This window comes from Eubalaena glacialis, chromosome 11, assembly GCF_028564815.1.
Source record: "Eubalaena glacialis isolate mEubGla1 chromosome 11, mEubGla1.1.hap2.+ XY, whole genome shotgun sequence".
In the NCBI taxonomy this organism is placed as follows: Eukaryota; Metazoa; Chordata; class Mammalia; order Artiodactyla; family Balaenidae; genus Eubalaena; species Eubalaena glacialis.
In genome coordinates, this window is record NC_083726.1 from 9,014,726 (window position 1) to 9,034,561 (window position 19,836).

At 37.6% G+C, this 19,836-nt stretch overlaps 1 protein-coding gene across 1 annotated transcript in view; it reads left to right on the forward strand.

The window, feature by feature from the left end:
• The first annotated feature begins 6,639 nt into the window (after window positions 1-6,639).
• The window catches only part of ENTHD1 (ENTH domain containing 1), a 107,225-nt gene continuing 94,028 nt past the window's right edge, over window positions 6,640-19,836 (forward strand). The window contains exon 1 of the mRNA XM_061206067.1: window positions 6,640-6,988. Coding sequence (XP_061062050.1) covers window positions 6,640-6,988 — 349 coding nt within the window. The remainder of the gene's footprint in view (window positions 6,989-19,836) is intronic.

The following is a 19,836-nucleotide window of genomic DNA, read 5'->3' on the forward strand; positions in this document are numbered from 1 at the left end:
CATGACTTCTGCTTTGGTTACGGCTTTCATCACTTATTGCCAGAACTATTATAAAATTCTGTTCTATTTCCAATCCCTCTGTTCCTGTTTCCAATCTATTTTTCTGAACATACCGGGAGATTTGTTCTAAAAGGAGAAAATGAATGGGTTTAAAAAGAAAAAATTGGGGTCTCTGACCTTCTCAAAATATAACAGGTAGACTTGTGACTGAGAAGGTCAATGAAGCTCAACATCAAGGACAAAAGATTGGTTCTCAGCATGGGGGAAAGAGCATAGAAGTGCATGCAGGAGATCTGGGTTCAAGTTCCGGTTAAATCCTTGCTAGTTGAATATTTCTGGGGAAGTCATATAACCTATTTGTTCCTGCAAACTCAGCTCAGGTTCACCTCCTCCAGGAAGCCTTCCCTAACTGTGTGGTTTGGACAAATTCCTTTTTGACTCCCATAGCAATCTATACTTGCCTTTATCATGGTAATTTGTCACATTTACTGACGTATTCCTGTTTATTAGACTATTAGATTATAACTTCCTTATATTCTCATGGCTCAGAATAGTGCCTGGCTCTAATGTAGAATGATGGCATGTGCCTCAAACTTAGCATTATTATCTGTAAAATGGGATATTAACACCTACATTTCAGACTTCCTTTGAAATTTACGTAAGATATGCATATAAAAAGTCTTCATAAACTATAACTCTATGTAAAAAATACTTTTGGTTTATTCCTCACTACTTTATAAAGTCCAACACCTTACCATGGCATTCAAGGTCCTGAACCACCCATTTCCAGGCCATCTTTTCAATTTCCCTCTGGCTTCTACCCCCACTAGTCTACATTACAGCCAGCTAAGTTGGTTATAATGTACCAACTTCTTTCATATCTCCTATCATTTTAAAATTTATTTATTTTATTTATTTATTTTTGGCTGCATTGGGTCTTCGTTGCTGTGCGCGGGCTTTCTCTAGTTGTGGCGAGTGGGGGCTACTCTTCGTTGCGGTGCACGGGCTTCTCATTGAGGTGGCTTCTCTTGTTGCAGAGCACTGGCTCTAGGTGTGTAGGCTTCAGTAGTTGCAGCACGCGGGCTCAGTAGTTGTGGCTTGCGGGCTCTAGAGCACAGGCTCAGTAGTTGTGGCGCACAGGCTTAGTTGCTCCGCGGCGTGTGGGATCTTCCCAGACCAGGGTTCGAACCCGTATCCCCTGCATTGGCAGGTGGCCTCCCAACCACTGCACCACCAGGGAAGCCCCATATCTCCTATCATTTTGTATTACACTTACCTATCTACATGTCAGTATCAATAATGCAGGCTGTTATTATAATAATTATGATTGAAGCAGTAGGAACCAAAAACAAAGGTAACGCTCATTTACTAAGCATTTTCCTATTCTCTAAATCTCTTTCCTTCCATTCCAGTCAGTATTCCACTCAGCCACCATAGTTCTTTAAAACATGGGTTTGATTACATTTTCAATGCCTACTGGATAAAATCACCTGGTTGTACAGACAAGGTTCGTCATGATCTGAACTTCCTCTGGCACTTCATCTCCCTGTGCTGTTTCACTAATAGTCTGCGACAGCCATGGTAACTACAGTGCTTGTAGTTTTACCAAGATAATAGGCTCTCTCAGCTGTCAAGCCTTTACCCATGATGTGCCCTTTGCCTCTAATGGCTTCCTCTACTTTGCCTATCCAGAGAACTCCTGTCATCCTTTAAGATTCAATTCAGATGTAAACTGTTCTCTGAAACCGGCCCTCAAATACTCCTTGGTAGAATTAGATGCTCTCTCCTCTCCCATCATGCTATACATATCTTGTCGCAATCTTCTGGGATGGTGCCTGTCACCTCCACTAGCCTGTAAACTCATCCAGCGTTGAACTCTGTCCTATCTGAGTCCTTGCTGCTTTCGGGGGTGCCTGACACATAGTAGGTGCCCAGTGAAGGTCAGTCGAATATTTCAAGGACTACCCATCAGTGGTACCCAAGGCCCTCATTGGAGGCACTCCGTCACTGCCCATCCCATACACTTTTCATCTCTAGTAATCTACTACTAGAGATTACATTCTTTGTCCTTTGAGATGAAAATCAGCTGCGGACGGCCAGTCAGTTAAAATTACACTAGTAACACAAATTGTAAAATTTATTATTTGAATGAAGGATTAGGGCAGTGCCACAGCCCAACAGATCGTGAAAGGAAGACATTTGCCTTGAAGCCGCGGGTTACTCTCAAGCGGGGCTTATTTTAACCCTCGGCATCCCTCTCCTTTGCATTCCTCTCCATCCAGCGGCGGACTCTGGCTCTGGGAAAGGCCGGAAGTGAGGGGTCGGAAGTGAGGAAGCGGAAGTGGGAACGGGCGTGGGCGCTCTGGCCCGGTTGGAGGAGGCGGGGCTTGTGTTTGGGAGGGAAAAGCCCGGACGCGGCGGCTGGACGTTCCCCTCAGGTAGGAGCCCCCTCGCGTGGGCGTGGGCGTGGGCGTGGGGGTGGGGGTGGGGAGGGATGGGGCCTGGAGGGGGTGCTATCCCGCTGCCCATCCCATGCTGCTCCCTGCTCCGGCGGGAGGCAGGGGGGAGGGCGACGAGGCCCGCAGGTCTGCGTGAGGGAAGGTCATTACTGTGTGACACCATCACGTCACTCCCTCCTTCTAGAAGCTTCTCCAAGGCCCAGCCTCCCACTCGCAGTAAATTCTCTGAGGGCAGTCGCTGGGCTGAGTTGTCTTTGTGACCCAGTGCCCTCCGCAGGGCCTGCCTGGAACACAGTGGTCATTCTGAAACAACTGTTGAAAGAATGAAGTGGATGCCAAGGAACGACCCCGGCTACAGGCAGTTGATTCTCCCTCCGCCCTTCACGTTAAAAGTTCTTTACAGAACATCTCATGTCTTCCCCTCAACAGTCTTCCCTAGGTGGTGATTGTTCCTTATGCTGCAGATGGGGAAACTGAGGCTCAGAGAAGTCCTTAAACCCTAATTAGGAAATGGCAGAGCAGGACCTCAAATCCGCGCCTCTGGAATCCTAATTAAAGTAATGAGATGAGGTACTGAATGCCTAGGTGTGAACACGTTGTGAGCATTCAGTAAAGAGTAGCCATTTACTCCAGAGGGTGGGGACTGTGTCTTGTGCACCTGTTTCTCCATTTCTTGGAAATGGAGCCTGTCACATGGTAAATTCTGGAAAATTAATAGTTGAGTGATTTAATGAACACACAGGAGGAACTCAAGTTAGTTTCTCTGACTCTTGCAGTGTTCTTTCCATCAAAACAGCGACACCTTCTAATGCTGAGGTATTCTCTGTAATCCTCCTTCTATAACGATCTTGGTCAGAGCTTATTTTCTCCTGAGTTGATATCGTGTCTACAGGCAGAACCTGTATAAACACAAGAGCTGTGCTGTCCTCATAGCACTACCCGAAATGTGTCTTTCCAGAGATGCGTCTTGGTACTCAGCCTCTTAGATGCTGTTGTCATTGTTGTCCTAGATCTTTGAAAAATGTCAGTTTAGCTCCCCAATCTTTTATTCTCAATTCTGACATCCAAAAAGTTTTGAAAACCAATTTTTTCCCCTAACTTATCTGGCCACAAGATCTGAACTGAAACAGCCATATTTGTCTTTACTTATTCCAAATATTTGCAAATTTTTGTTGCAGTCCTGTTAATGTGTTTGATTGTTCAGACCTTGCTTAACTTACCCCAGATCTCACTGTGGGTATCATGTAATATATGGTGTAGGCATGGCATTACCCTTCAAAAGTTACCCCCCCAAAATTGAGTTTGAATTCCATGACTCACTTGGCCTCAAAAGATTCAGATAAGAGATTGTGGACCCATAGTTTAATGTCACTTGGCAACTTAAATGCTCTCCTGTTATGATTCAGGTAAAGTTGGGGGAGAAAACAGACTTTGCCAAAGAGTTGTGGAAGTGGGTAAATGTCATAAGAAAATTAAGAGATCTTTTATACCTCATCATTTGTTTATTTTGGAATCATTTAACGGAGAAAGCTCCTTAACTAAATGATGTTTTTGAATGTAAGGAGCATGTTTTATATTTCTTATATCCTCCACAAAGCCATGTAAATGGTAGGTACTCAAGAAATACTTGTTGATTGATTTGAAAATGTTTGCTCAAAACTCTAGAATTTTACTTGACAATTACAAGAGCTAGATTATATATTTTGAGTGTCATGTTTATAATGAAAAGCTGTAGAATCAATTCAGGTTTATCCCAGAGCAGTATCACTCCACCACTTGGTCATTCACTCAATGACCTGTTTCTTGAGTGCCTGCTACGTGCTAGGTACCTGTTTACACAGTAGGATTACACTGGTGAATAAGACAATCATGGTCCCTGCTCTCAAGGAATTTCCAGTTTGGTGGTGAAGAAAGCCAAGAGAAAATAACAAACACATAACTATTCATCCTGATAAGTGTCATGAAGGAAATAAACTGGGTGCTGAAAAGAGCATGATGGGTAGACCTAAGTAGTAAGTGTGGTGGGTGAAGTCCTGTCAGAGGAGGCAACCCAGGTTTATGATATGAAATATCTTACTTCTCTCCATTTCTAAATATTACAGGGATTTGGGTAGCCAGACAACCAAAATTCAGGTGGGAAAATTTACCCTCTTGGGCACTACTTTTGTCTTAGATGTCACATCACTGTATTTATTGATATAATCTCAAAATTTTGAAGGACTGAGTAAACTGAGCATTTGCATATAGTCAGGTGTCTAAAACACATAGTTAAACAACATATAATTTACAACTAACACCAATTAATTGAACTCCTTGTTAGCTTGAAAAGATTTCATTAGTAGAATGGTGTCTTACATATTCTGTGTTCATGTCACAAAGTACTGTACGTTAGTAAATGATATTAATTCACTTATCCAGACATTTTTCCTTGTGGTTTTTCGAATGGTTAGGAATATGTTTAATTTTGGTATGATGTCCAGCACATCCATTTTAAACTACTATTGGATGGAAGGCTATTATGTAGATAGTTTTCTTGGGCAGAAAGTTCATTTATGGAAACATTTTTAAAAATTTAAAAATGCAGGTTAGAGAATAGAGGAAAACCTAAAAATTATTTTGTCCCTCCAAAATATACATATCCAAAAAAGAAAAAGAGGGTTTTAAAAACTGTTGTTTAATTCCAGCAAGTTATGATTCTAACAGGGTTTTGTTTTGGTGTTTTTTTAATAGACTTGTGAAGAAACAGATCAATATTCGTTGCTCTAAGCCAATGTCACCGTGCATCTCTGCATTGAGTGAGCTTGGTAGAGGGGGAGAAAAGAACAATAGAAAAAGAAAACCCTCGTGATTGAAAAATTTAATAGCTTATTGAAACACATTATAAATCGAGTTTTCGCTGCAGGAGCGAGTCAGATAAAAATGTCTGTGTTTGACGTGCAAACAAGAGAGGAAATCAGAAAATTGTAAAAACACGCAAGTTCTCTTTTTCTTCCTAAGGTTGATGATAGTCTCTTTTGGAGAAATCTTAATTAAACAGATAGATTTTGTATCTTGTTTATTTGAGGATGTGTTGGACTTTTACCAAAAAAGATTACTTATCCCCTTTTCTTATTTTTTAAAAAAGAAGTGATAGTTTATTTAGGATGCTTCTGAAAATTTATGTCTTCCTTAAATACATACACAGAAATTAATCAAGCCTGAGCTAGGAATTGAGAAGGTCAAGGAAGAGAAACAAAACTAAAAATAACAAACACATTTGTTATGGATTTTAACATTTTTCTTTTGTATGTGTGCAGTGTCTCTAGTAAAATCTGATTATAGATTGTTGAGGCTTCAATGGGTCTGGATGCTCATCAGGGCATCTTTTTCTAAAGGTGAGTAAAGAAAGTAATTTAACCTTTTCCTTAAACTTACCAGCCTTACGAGGACTAAAATATTGGTTTAGGGTGCCATGAGTTAGCTGTGGAGTCCACTAAGGACAATTACTTGTCTTAATAGTTGATGACACTCCCCTCTTTTAGATTAACAAGAAAACAGACCATATTTCGATCTGATTCTAATGACTTGTAAGTTCTAAAAAGGATACAACCATAGGGTCAGTTGATGATTCTAAGACTCAATTTTCACTTAATTACTCTCAGGACATAACATTTTTATACATGACAACAAATCTTAAGCAAGAGATGTCACAGTGCAAGTTCCATTTTCTTATAGTAACTTGTCCACTGTTCATGTAATGCTTTATAATAATTTTATTTCTGGCCAAAGAGGTTCAGTGATACTTTCAATGGAAACTTTTAGGTCTAGAAAGACCACCTATATTTCTTTAAATAACATAGGCCAATCCCTTGTGAGAGATTTTCCCATATCAATCCTAGGAACATGTATATGGTACCCTCAATTCTGGCTGATGTAAGTGAGGCACTGATTTGGAAACTAAAGCTAGCTTTTTCAGACTGAATTGATCTTCTATAGACATTTTTAAAAATATTTAACTTACATATTTTTTGTGCCTTCCTTTGCAGGAAATTGATACCTTGTCAAGGTGGAGATTAATCATTTGTATTTGGGAGCAGCAGACCTGGGGACCAACTACCTCTCAAAGGTTTTATAAACCAATCACATAAACTCCTAGTCCATTGCTCTCAACCCCAATCTCACCTTCAAATTTGTCTTACCTATGGCATTCAGGAGGCAAGTGAAAAACTTCGTGAAAAATTACTCAGATGCGGAAATAAAAGTCAGGGAAGCAACTTCTAATGACCCTTGGGGTCCTTCTAGTTCTCTGATGTTAGATATCAGTGACCTGACTTTCAACACAGTTTCTCTCTCAGAGATTATGAGTATGTTATGGCAGAGACTCAACGACCATGGGAAGAACTGGCGCCATGTGTATAAATCCCTTACCCTAATGGATTATCTCATCAAGAATGGATCAAAGAAAGTTATTCAGCATTGCAGAGAGGGGTTCCGGAACCTTCAAACACTAAAAGATTTTCAACACATAGATGAAGCTGGAAAAGATCAAGGTACCAGTTGAAGAAGTTTATACATTGTGCCAGTAAAGATTAAGAGTTTGGGAGGGGATCATTTTAAAGCAGGAGCTGGGGGAAAGTTGTTCTTAAATGTACTAGCTGCCTTTCCTCTGGGACAATTATGGTTTTCAGTTTAATCCTTTGTGTTGACTCTTGAGTGCCTTAGAGAACAATATTTTTCCAAAAGGATGTGTGAAACTAACACACTTAGGTATCTGGTAAAATGATGTCTTATAGACGATGACCATATAAGAGAGATCGTATGGTATTTGTCTTTCTCTGTCTGACTTATTTCACTTAGCATAATGCCCTCGAGGTCCATCCATGTTGTTGCATGAGGCAAGATTTCATTCTTTCAGACCTCGAGGGCATTATGCAAAGTGAAATAAGTCAGACAGAGAAAGGCAAATACTGTATGATTTCTCTTATATGTGGAGTTAAAAAAAAAAAAAGCTCATAGAGAGAACAGATTAGTGGTTGTCAGAGGTGGAGGTTTGGGCGGGGAGAAATGGGTGAACTGATTTTGTTTTTCTTTTAGTCTAAATAAATTGAATTTAAAAATAAAGTGAAAAAAAAATACACCAAAAAAGTTAAAAAGTTGGACTTGAGGTCCTACTTAATTTAAATATGACAAAATAGTAATGAATAATTTTCCATGAACAAACTTCATGATTGAAGTCAAGGAACTATGTCCTTGGAGTTAATATGTTATTTTGGGGAGCTAATCCAACCTTTTACCCCCAGTACCATTTTGTAAAGATCAGTATATCATACTAAGATATATATCTTTTTTATAAGTTAAAAGCTTCGGAGTCTGTCATCAAATAGTGTTGTCATTCAACCTGGGGCTGAATCCTGACTCTGCTACTGCCTAGCTGTGTATCCTCAGGCAATTTACTAGATTACTTGAGGCCTCAGTTTAGCTCTCTGTAAATTGGGATAATAACAGTATCTGTCTCATAGGATGGTTGTGAGGAGTGCAAATATGTTTGCCTATTTTTCCCCAAAAGATGTCAGCTCCAAGAGGGCAGGGACTTTGTCTACCTTGCCCATTGCTGGGTCTTGGCAGGAGAGGAGCCATCGACATTTGTTGAGTGAGAGAATAAATGAAAGAAAGAGGGTGAATATACAAAATGGTCCAATTTTGTTTAAAAAATTATGTGTATGTATATAAGATAAGAGTTCACCAAGTGGTACTGGTCGGATTAGAGATGATTTTTATTTTGTTTCATATAAACTTGTATATTTTAAAACACATTTTATATTAGACCAAATAAAACCAACGTGGCAATGTGAAAAAAAAAGAACAAAATGAATAAAATAGGAGGCATGGTAATTTGATATAATAATGTCACTGTAATTATAATTAGACTGGAATTTAGTTATAAATGTAAGAAAGTGTTTCCAAAGACTATGGAATCTTCAAAAACTACGAAGGAAGTAGTTTTATGAATACGGAAATTTAGGTCATAAAGTAATTTTGTCGGGGGTGGAAGAGGAGAAGTAGGGAAAGGCTGTACAGGATACTGAACTGAGATGATTCAGTAGTGCCTGATATTCTGCAATGGTAAAAGAATCAGCACTTCCTCCCCATCTAATGTAAAATTATAATTTGTTAAAGTGGATAGTCTTATGAATCATGAGAAGAGGATAAAATTCAGTGCAATCTCTGTGTTAAGTATACATTTTAAAAATAGTCTTTTTTAGAGCAGTTTTAGGTTTACAGAAAAATTATGCAGAAAGTACAGAGTTCCTACATACCCTTCCCCACCCACACATGGTTTCTCCTATTAACATCTTGCATTAGTGTGGTACATTTGTTACAATTAAACCAGTATTGATACATTATTATTAACTAAAGTCCTTAGTTTACACAAAGGGTTCACGCTTTGTGTTCTGCAGTTCTGTGGATCTTGAAAAATGCAGTGTCGTGTGTCTACCATTCCAGTATCATGCAGAACAGTTTCACTGCCTTGAAAGTGCCCTGTGCCCCACCTGTCCATCCTTTCTCCCCTGCCCTGAACGCTTGGCAACCACTGATCTTTTTATTGTTTTTATAGTTTTGCCTTTTCCAGACTGTTATATAGTTGGAATCATTCTGTACATAGCTTTTTCAGAATGGTTTCTTTCACTTAGCAATATGCATTTAAGATTCTTTCATAAGATTCTTTTTACAGCTCGAGAGCACATTTCTTCTTTTTTTTCCTTCACTTAAAAAAAAAGCTTTATTGAGATGTAATTCATATATCATACAGTTCACCCATTTAAAGTGCACAATCTTATGGGTTTTGGTGTATTATTAATTTTAAAAATTATGATAAAATGAATATAACATAAAATTTGCCATTTTAAGTGTACAGTTCAGTCACATTCATTGCATTCACACTGTGGCACAACCATTACCACTATTTATTTCCAAAACTTTTTCATCACCCCAAACAGGAGCTCTGTAACCATCAAGCAGTAACTCCACGGCTTGATCTAATCTACTTCCTGTCTCTATAAATTTGCCTGTTCTGGGTACTGGATATAAGTGGCATCATGTAGTATTTGTCCTTTTGTGTCTGACTTATTTAACTTACCATAAAGTCCTCTAGGTTCAGCCATGTTAGAGGATGTATCAGAACTTCATTCTTTTTATAGCTGAATAACATTCCTTTGTATGTACTTACTACATTTTGTTTATCTATTCATCTGTTGATGGGTTCTTGGGTTGGTTTCACCTTTTGGCTATTGTGAATAATGCTGCAGTGAACATTAGTGTACAAGTATCTGTCTGAGTCCCTGCTTTCAATATCTTTGGGGGTATACTTAGGAGTGGAATTGCTGGGTCATATGTTAAGTCAATGTTTAGCTTTTTGAGGAACCACTAAACTGTTTTCCTTAGCAGCTGCACCATTTTACGTTCCCACCAGCAGTGTAGGAGGATTGCTCTTTCTCCACAGCCTTGCTAATCCTGTTATTGTCCATCTTTTTTTTTTTTTATTGTAGCCATTTTACTAGATGTGAAGTAGTATCTTATTCTGGTTTTGATTTATGGTTCCCTGCAGACTCATTATGTTGAGCATCTTTTCATGACCTTTTTTGGCCATTTATATGTCTTCTTTGGAGAAATGTCTATTCAAATCCTTTGTCCGTTTTTAACTGTTTTGGTTTTTTTTTTTTAATTTTAAAGTTCTTTATATATTCTGGATACAAGACCCTTATCAGATAGGTGATTTGCAGATATCTTCTCCCATTCTATATAGGTTGTCTTTTTACTTTCTTGATTAAATTTTGAAGAAGTCCATTTTATCTGTTTTTCCTTTGGTTGCTTGTGCTTTAGGTGTCATATGAAAGAACTGATTGCCTAGTCTAAAGTCACAAGGATTTACACCTATGTTTTCTTCTAAGAGTTTTGTAGTTTTAGCTATTACATTTATCTTGGGTCCATTTTGAATTAATTTTTACATATGGTGTAAGGTAGAGGTCCAACCTCATTCTTTTGCATGCATGCAGATATCCAGTTGTTCCACTATTATGTGTTGAAAAATCTGTTCTTTCCCCATTGAATTATATTGGCACCTTTACAGAAATCAACCATAGATATATGGGCTTATTTCTGTACTCTTAATTCGTTCCATTGATGTATATGTCTAGTCTTATGCCTGTGCCACACTATTTTTATTATTGTAGCTTTGTAGTAAGTTTTGAAATAGAGGAAAGTGACTTTATTTGCAACTTCAGCTTTGTTCTTTTTCAATATTGTTTTGGCTGTTCTGGGTGCCTTGCATTTCCATATCAAGTTTAGCATCAGCTTATCAATTTCTGCAAAAAAGGCAGCTAGAATTTTTTTGAGATTGCATTGAATCTGTAGATCAATTTCAGGAATATTGCCATCTAAATAATACTATTTCCTCAAATCCGTGAACATAAGAAATCTTTCCTTTTATTTAGGTCTTCTTTCATAAGTGTTTTGTAGTATTCATTGTACAAGTTTTATACTTCTTTTGTTAAATTTATTCCTGTTTTTTTTTCTTTTTTTGGTACTACTATAAATGAAATTGTTTTCTTAATTTCATTTTCATATTTTTCATTGCTGATGTATAGAAATTCAACTGGTCATCTGATTTTTATATATTGATCTTGTATTCTACTACTTTGCTGTAATATTTTCTGTAATAATTATTAGCTGTAATAGTTTTTTTTGTTTGTTTAGATTCCTTTGGATTTCCTACATACAAGATTATGTCATCTGCAAATAGAGATACTTTTACTTCTTCCTTTCCAATCTGGATGAATATTATTTCTTTTTCTTGCTTAATTGTCCTGGCTAAAACCTCCTGTACAATGTTGAATAGAAGTGGTTGGAACAGACATCCTTGTCTTGTTCCTGATCTTAAGAGCTTTCAGTCTTTCACCATTAAGTATAATGTTAGGGATGGGTTTTTCATAGATACCTTTTATCAGGTTGACAAAGTTCTCTCCTATTACTAGTTTGCTGAGTGTCTTTATCACAATAGGGTGCTGACTTTTTGTCAGATGCCTTTTCTGCATCTGTTGATGTTATGTGTTTTTCCCCATTTATTCTATTACTTGGTGTATTACATTGATCTTCATAGGTGAACCAACCTTGCATTCTTAGCATAAATCCCACTTGGCCATGGTGTATATCCTCTCTTTTTTTATGTGTTTATTTTAGGTCAGGTTTGAGGCTTAATGATGAAATTGGAGAATATCTTCTTGGGTTTTGAGCATGCTACGCTTCTTAATCCAGAAATTGTAAAGACATCAACTTCTGTTAGGGTTAAATTTATTATTAAAATTAAAATTAAATACTAATTAAAATTTTCCATGCCCAAGAGTTAGGTTATAAAAAGGCATAATTTTTTGGATAATAGTGAATGAAATATAATCATTTTTGTACTTTACAGAACAGCTATTTTATCACTGTACTGAGCAGAGCAGTATGATAATTTCTTTTTAAGTAGAAAGAAAGGGTCAGCCCCTGCTTTAAAGAGTTTATGAGCTATTTTGAGCATTAAAATAGATAAGCATGCAATTATAAATATACAGAAAAACCTATTTATTCATTTATACCTTTTATATGTACAGGTATGGTATATATGGGTATGTTTGAATACACTATCATAAAGGTCTTTCAGATTCCCTAATGGTTGAGCTTAGGATTAAAGAAGTACAACTATGCTGTGTTGGACTTTATAAATACTCTTGATGATTTGTTAGCATCAAGAGAGCAAAAAAAAAAAAAAAATGCAAGTTAGAACTGAATTGTCAACAGAAGCATAGTACAGTTGACCTTTGAACAATGTCGGGATTAGGGGTACTGACATCGCCCCCTCCCCCACAACGCACAGTGGAAAATCTTCATATAACTTTACAGTCCACAGTTCCACATCCTCGGATTCACCCAGGCACAGATTGTGTAGTACCGTAGTACATATTTATTGAAAAAAATCCACATATAAGTGAACCCGTGCAGTTCAAACCCATGTTGTTCAAGGGTCAACTGTATATTCATTTGTTGATTATGGAAGGTATATTAGTTATTGATTGATAGCATTGGTGCACACTATTAATTTAATAAATATTAATTAACGAAAAATGATTCCATTGGGGAAAATATTACTCATTTTATTTTTATCTTTTATACACTTCTCTTTTTATGTTTGTCCCCTAATGAGTGTAGCATGTTAGAATAGTAGCTCTTGACATAATTTAATTTATACATAAATAAATGTATATATATATTTGGGGGTGGATGCATGCACAAAAATTTGTTACTGATGGTGTGTGCAGTTGAAATAGTTCAGAACCACTGGTTCTCAGGACTTCCCTGGTGGCGCAGTGGTTAAGAGTCCACCTGCCAATGCAGGGGGCACGGGTTCAATCCCTGGTTTGGGAAGATCCCACATGTCGCGGAGCATCTAATCCTGTGTGCCACAACTACTGAGCCTGTGCTCTAGAGCCCGTGCTCCGCAACAAGAGAAGCCACCGCTATGAGAAGCCTGCACAGTGCAAGGAAGAGTAGCCCCCGCTCACCGCAACTAGAGAAAGCCCACGCACAGCAATGAAGACCCAAAGCAGCCAAAAAATAAATTAATTAAATTAAATTTTTAAAAATTGTATAAAAAAAAAACCCATTGGTTCTCGTGATAGAGTCAAGACTCTTAGTGTGTTCCCAATCTACCCTTCTACTCTTATTTCCTTAGTCTTCAATCTAGCACATTGCATCACCAAGCATTCTTAATATATTATTTGCTTATACATCTCTGTGCTTGTATTTAAGATGTTTCTTCTTCCCTGTAATATTCTTTCCTTGCTATCTGCTTTTTGAACTCCTATTTAGTCTTCAAATCCTAGCTCAGAGGCCTTTTCCTTTGTACCCCCAACTCTCTTCTTTTCTTCACTGGGCAGAATTAATTGCTGCAACACTTTATTCATAGTATCAGAGTGGTATTTTTTACAGTGTATCTTATCTACTATATATATATCTCCTTAGCTAAATTCTGAGGGTATATACCATATGTTAATCATCTTTTTACCATCAGGCCTTGGCACATAATAGATAATCAGTAAATTTTTACTAAATGGAAGTCATAAAAATAATAAGAGACTTGAAGAAAGGAATGTGATCATTGAAAAACTACTCAGTAAGAATGATTTTGTTCAGTCAAAGAAGAAAAAAAGAGAGTGAAGTCTGTAATGGGAAATTAATCGAAGAGAAATTGTAGTGATCCAAGTAATCTACAGCTGGATCCTACCCTAGAAACAGGTTATCAAGAAGAGATACAGAAAAGATAAAAGTAGAAAATATTATAGAAAAAAGTCTTTTTTTTCTCCATTGGTCTTCACACTTGCTGTTCCCTTTGCCTGGAGTCCCCAGATACCTGCAGTGCTTCCTGCATCCTCCGGATCTCTGCTCAAAAAGTCATCTTATTAGTGTGGCCTTCTAGATGTACCTTATTTATAAAAAAGCAGCCCCACCCGTTCTTTGTACTGATATGCCCTAGCCACCTTCTCTGTTTTCTTTCTCTTCATAGTATTTCTTATCTGACGTAGGGTATGATTTATCTTATTATTTGTTTATTGTCTATCTCCTCCTACCAGAAACTAAGTTTCATGAGGGCAGGAACATTTTATGTCTGCTTTGTCCATGCTCCATCTCCAACATTATAACAGTGCCTATCATATAGAACATGGTCAATAATTAATAATAGTGATACTACAGGGGAAAAAATTCAGAAAACAAGTCACAGTAGTTGGGAAACAGGAGAAATTTATTTTCAAATAGTACATTAGTTAACATTTTCAAATAATGTTCTCAATATGTTTTTCTTCAACTTCCAGACAGCTTTTCAGGTGAAGTAAATTTAAAGCAATGAATCTAATTGTTAATCTCAAAAAATTTACAATAAATACATGATTTTCCCTATGTTTTCAGACTTTTGGGACACTGTATTATACTTATTGTTGTGTTTTTTTTTTTTTTTTTAATTATTTATTTATTTATTTATGGCTGTGTTGGGTCTTCGTTTCTGTGCGAGGGCTTTCTCTAGTTGCGGCAAGCGGGGGTCACTCTTCATCGCGGTGCGCGGGCCTCTCACTGTCGCGGCCTCTCTTGTTGCGGAGCACAGGCTCCAGACATGCAGGCTCAGTAATTGTGGCTCACGGGCCCAGTTGCTCCGCGGCATGTGGGATCTTCCCAGACCAGGGCTCAAACCCGTGTCCCCTGAATTGGCAGGCAGATTCTCAACCACTGCGCCACCAGGAAAGCCCTGTAGTTTTTTTTTTTTTAAGGTTAACAGTTGGGCACATTACTTTATATTTCGAGATACTTCACCTGAAATACTGGAGGTATATTGTGAGGTAAAGTTCTTTCTTTCCTGTATGGTATCTAGTTGTTTGAGCATTTTTAGATTTTAATAATAGAGCATTTCCATGTATGGTATCTCATTTGATCCTTACAACATCTTATGAGGAACGTAGGATATGTCTTATCTTTCTTACAGAGATGATGAGTTAACACTCAGATTAAGTTTTTTAGGTAAGGTTGCATAGCTAATTAATGGCTGAACATGATTAAAACATATATATCCTAATACTGTTTAGTTCTATTCTATTATTATGCTACACAGCCTCTCTTAATTTTTAAGGAGTTCTTAAAAATATCCTAACAAAGTTTCATTGAACTACCAGAATGAACTTAATTAAAATTGTCTGAAAAATACCTGGTTGAATGTTTCATACTACTAAACAATTTATTTAAACAAATTATAGTATTCTTTTTATAAAACCAATTCAGATTCTCAGAAATGCATATTTATAACTTTATGTACTGTTTTATTCTCAATTAGGTAAGTCATGAAATTGCGGTTAATTTCACTTAAATGGGCCATTTTACAATTATATAAAGTAAATATATATTATACACGTATATTTAAACTAAAGGTAGATTTTTAAAAGGTACATTTTAAAAAACAAATTTTCAGTGTTAAAAAGTTACGTTAAGCTATTTTACTAGAAGTAGCATGCCTTGATGACATTACTGCCATTTTAGTTTTCTGCTGTCATTATCAGTCATCTAATTTAGGAAATTAGATAGTTCACATTTATGTTGATGGCTGATTTTGTATAGGCTGCTTCTCTGTGTGTCTTCCAAGACTCGAGGATGAACCCTTACCATTCACCTACCCATTTGCTCACTGAAGTCGTAATGTCTTGGAGTAAGAACGAAGCCTTTTAAGCCATAGTTAAGAAATTAAAATGTGAAACGTAAATTTTCTGTAATATGTAATACATTTGTTTATATTTACACTAGCTTATAAATGATTAAAATCAACTTTTTTTGAGAGGGAGTTTGTTTTTTGAGTTCAGGTACTCTTAGAAGGAGAGAAAAACTCAGGTATTTAGGCTTAGAGAAAGAGGAAGCCTGGGCAAGTAGGAGAAAAAAGAAATGATAGGGATTTTCTTTTCAAGGCGACTGGAATAAATTGAATAGCGACAAGATACCTGGAAAGAGAAAGTTCAAGAAAAAGAAAACATTTCAATGTAAAAAAATTATTCTAGATCTTGGTTAGCTGTGTTAAGGCTCTAAAAGTCAAAAAACTAAAATTTGGAGGTATTACTTCTCTTACAGAAGGGACTGGATGTGGGGAGTGGGAAGCAGCAGTTCCTAAGCAGTGTGATGTAGTGACTGAGCACTGTGGAAAAAACTCTAGCTTCAAAGGGCACAGACTTAATCTTTTTCTACAGCTGTCAGACAGCAGTAGTCAGAATTCTCTAACCATTGAACTCACCTGCTAGATGTTGGTGGCTTGACTAATTAATGCAATGTAGGTGTGCTGATCTATTGAGAGGTGGGTTACTTAACACAATGCTGCTGAGTTCATTTATAGCTTCCGTGAGCAAATGTGATTTCCTATAACAAACATTTTTATAATCTTGATGAACAAATGAATTTCATTTAACAACCATACTATAGACTTTTGGGTCATCATAAGCCTGTTCTGTTATTGTTAAAAGTTATATTACTGGGCTTCCCTGGTGGCGCAGTGGTTGAGAGTCTGCCTGCCAATGCAGGGGACACGGGTTCGGGCCCTGATCTGGGAAGATCCCGCATGCTGCGGAGCGACTGGGCCCGTGAGCCACAACTACTGAGCCTGCGCGTCTGGAGCCTGTGCTCCGCAACAAGAGAGGCTGCGATGGTGAGAGGCCCGCGCACCGCGATGAAGAGTGGCCCCCGCTCGCCGCAACTAGAGAAAGCCCTCACACAGAAACGAAGACCCAACACAGCCATAAATAAATAAATAAATAAATTTAAAAAAAAAAGTTATATTACTGTGAGTTTAAACAAAACCTTTATACCTAGTTGAATATTTTGGATCGTCTTTTGCTCCTTTTCAACAAATCCAGTCATACTGATAATCATAGTAGCAGGAAGCAAATCATGAATTTATATAAAGTTAACTGTTCCCATCCAGTCAGTCTTCCCACAGTGCTCTTTGTTTATTGTACTCATATGGACAGCAGACTGTAAACACAAAAGGGCCAGTAACCAGGTTAGGACTTCAGTGCTGTGTCAGCAGAATCATTCTCTTCTCAGGTTCTCATCAAATAAAATAGCTTGCATTTGTATACTAAAGTCAGTCAAAGAAATTAAAGTCTATATTTTGTTATTTTTATAGAGCCAATCTCTGTTTTCTAGTTTATCAACTTTATGACTTTGGGAAGGTTTCTTACCCACCCTGAACTTTCTTTTCTCATCTGTAAAATGGACTTCATAAACTCTGAGGGTGGTTGTGAGGATTAGAGATAATGTCTGAAAGTCAGGCACGTAGTAAGTCATAAGTCAATGTTAGCTAAAAATATTAGCCATTGACATATTTTTACTTTTATTATTTCCTGCAGCATATGTTCACGTTCAAGTAAAGCTTCATGCAAAATGCACCAGAAATGCTTTCCCACTGCCTGTGGAGTTCACCCATCCGTAGCACCTTGTCCACATGTCCGTGGTAGCACGCATGGCTCTGCTGTAATGACTTATCTTACCTCAGTCCCTTCACTGGACTGTGGGCGTTTGGAGGGCTGAGATTACTTTAGTTGTATCTCTGTTTCTTCACCTAGTTTGTGGAGGTGTCAAATAAATATTTGCTGACTGAGTGGCCAGTGGGCTCTTGTAGGCCCAAAGAAGGGATTGGTAGCTTTGAGTTTCTCTTTATCTTAAATGTTCTTCTGGTTTTCTACAGTGTTTCTAGGTATAGTTTTATTTTTATTTTTATTTATCGTGCTCGGTGTTTGGAGATCATTTTTGATGTGAGGATTCTATGGCTTTTCTGTAAAATTCCCAGCTCTTTCTGAATATTGCTTTTTTTGTGTGTGTGATTACTGTATTCTTCTTCTTTTGAAACTTCTTCTGAGTGACTATTGGGGTCTTGCAATCTGTCCCTTATGACTTTTAGTTAATCTTTTTAATCTTGTTGCCTCTCTGTGCTGTATTTTGGAAAAATTCCTTAGTACTATTCTTTGATTACCAATTCTCTCTTCAACTGTTAGATTTTGGAGTTTACCTTGGATATTGAGGGTTTTTTCTTTTTAATCCCAGTGACTATAGCTTTCATTTCTAGGATTTTAAGTTGGCTCTTTTCATATCTATCTGTTCTTGTTTCATTTCTGCCTATTTTTGTTTTGTTTCATAATTTCATATTCCTTGTTGTGAATGTGATTCCTGTGTTAATCTTTATTTAGTATTTATTTAAGGTCTGTCTTAATACTTATTTAAAATCTTTATTATTAGATTTTTAAATCTTAAAATAATATAGAATATTGATTTATAGAAGATCCTATAGAATCCTATAGAACATTGATTTCTTTTGGAGTGAATTTATGTTTTAATTGCTGCATTTATTGGCCATCTTAAGATTTTTAAAAATCTATTTTGGAATTTTAGTTTTCAGGCTTATTTTGGGTGAGAGGTTCTTCCCCAGCTAACCATGTTCACTTTTCCATTTATGCTGATTTTTCAGTTTTCACCTCCAGTACAGCGTTATAAAGGTAGCTCAGGGGTCATGCCCTGTGATGATATGAGGGTGCCACAGATTCAGTTGCTGAGCCAGGGGGTGGCTTAGTTGAGTTCCAGGCCTTAGGGCTGCATTGTGTCCTTCTATTCCCACAGCTACAAATATGTTACAGCCCAGGAAGCAATTAGTGGCTGTTTTTTTTTTTTCCCCTGTTCCTTTTTCTTTTCTTTCCAGCCTTCTCTCACAAGCATGGATACCCCCTAACATCAAAGAGTGAGACCACCTCTGGTTCCCTAACACCTGAGGGGCTGAACTCCTGGCCGCCAGATCAAGAGCCCAGCAGCCCTGTGGCTTGAGCCCTGTTCAGTGCTTTTTCATTTCTCCGATATTTCTGGTTCTTGGAGGTTTTTATCTTGTTTTTCAGAACTGGTGATGTCTATTATTGCTGTGCATTTGGAACAGAGCAGAAGGGTACTTTGAAGCATGAACTTACTATGCCAACTTGACCGAAGGTTTTTTATGAAAATAACTTGATCAGCTATACTGTTTGGGATACTTCTCCTCTTCCTCCGTGCTCCACCCCATCCCCACCCCTGAAGGCACTGTGGAGGGTAGATCAGAAAGGAGACTGCAGATAAATAAATGATTTAGAACATCACAGGCCTGAACTAAGGGAAATGGAGAGGAAAGCATGGAATTAGAAGATGGTTAGTAGGTGCAATCAACAGACATGGATTACTGGGTCTAGGGAGGTGAATGTTCATATTACTGGCTTAGAATGGAAGTAAAACTCACTGAGAAAGGAATATAGGAAGAAGAATAGATCTTGGCAGGTCAGTGGGTCAGGAACGGAGAGAGGAGTATTATGATGTTTTATAACAAGAAGCCCAATGTGTGTTTTTTGGTTTTAAGTCTGGTATGTGTCTTTGTTGCTGATGCATCTCAGTGCCCAGTATCTTTGAATTTACCATATTTCCAAATCTCGTTACATGACATTCAGTTGTGAATTTATATAGACTCCTCCCCTGCATTTAGGAAATTTTTCCTCAGCATATTATTTAACAAATGTTTCTTAAGTATCTCTTAAGTGAACAAGTACAGTTCTGGCATTCGTGGATGTTATACTCTAATGGAGGAAAAAGACATTTATCACATAGGCAGTTACAAACTGTGGAAGCACTCTGAAAGACAAGTGTAGGTGCTATGAGAGTGTGTGAAAGCAGGGCCTGACCATCGAGGCCCTGATGTATATGTAGGGCGAGGCGGAAGAGGGGTTGTTATCTCTCAGTAGAAGGCTTTCCTGAAGAAGTGGAATCTGGGCTG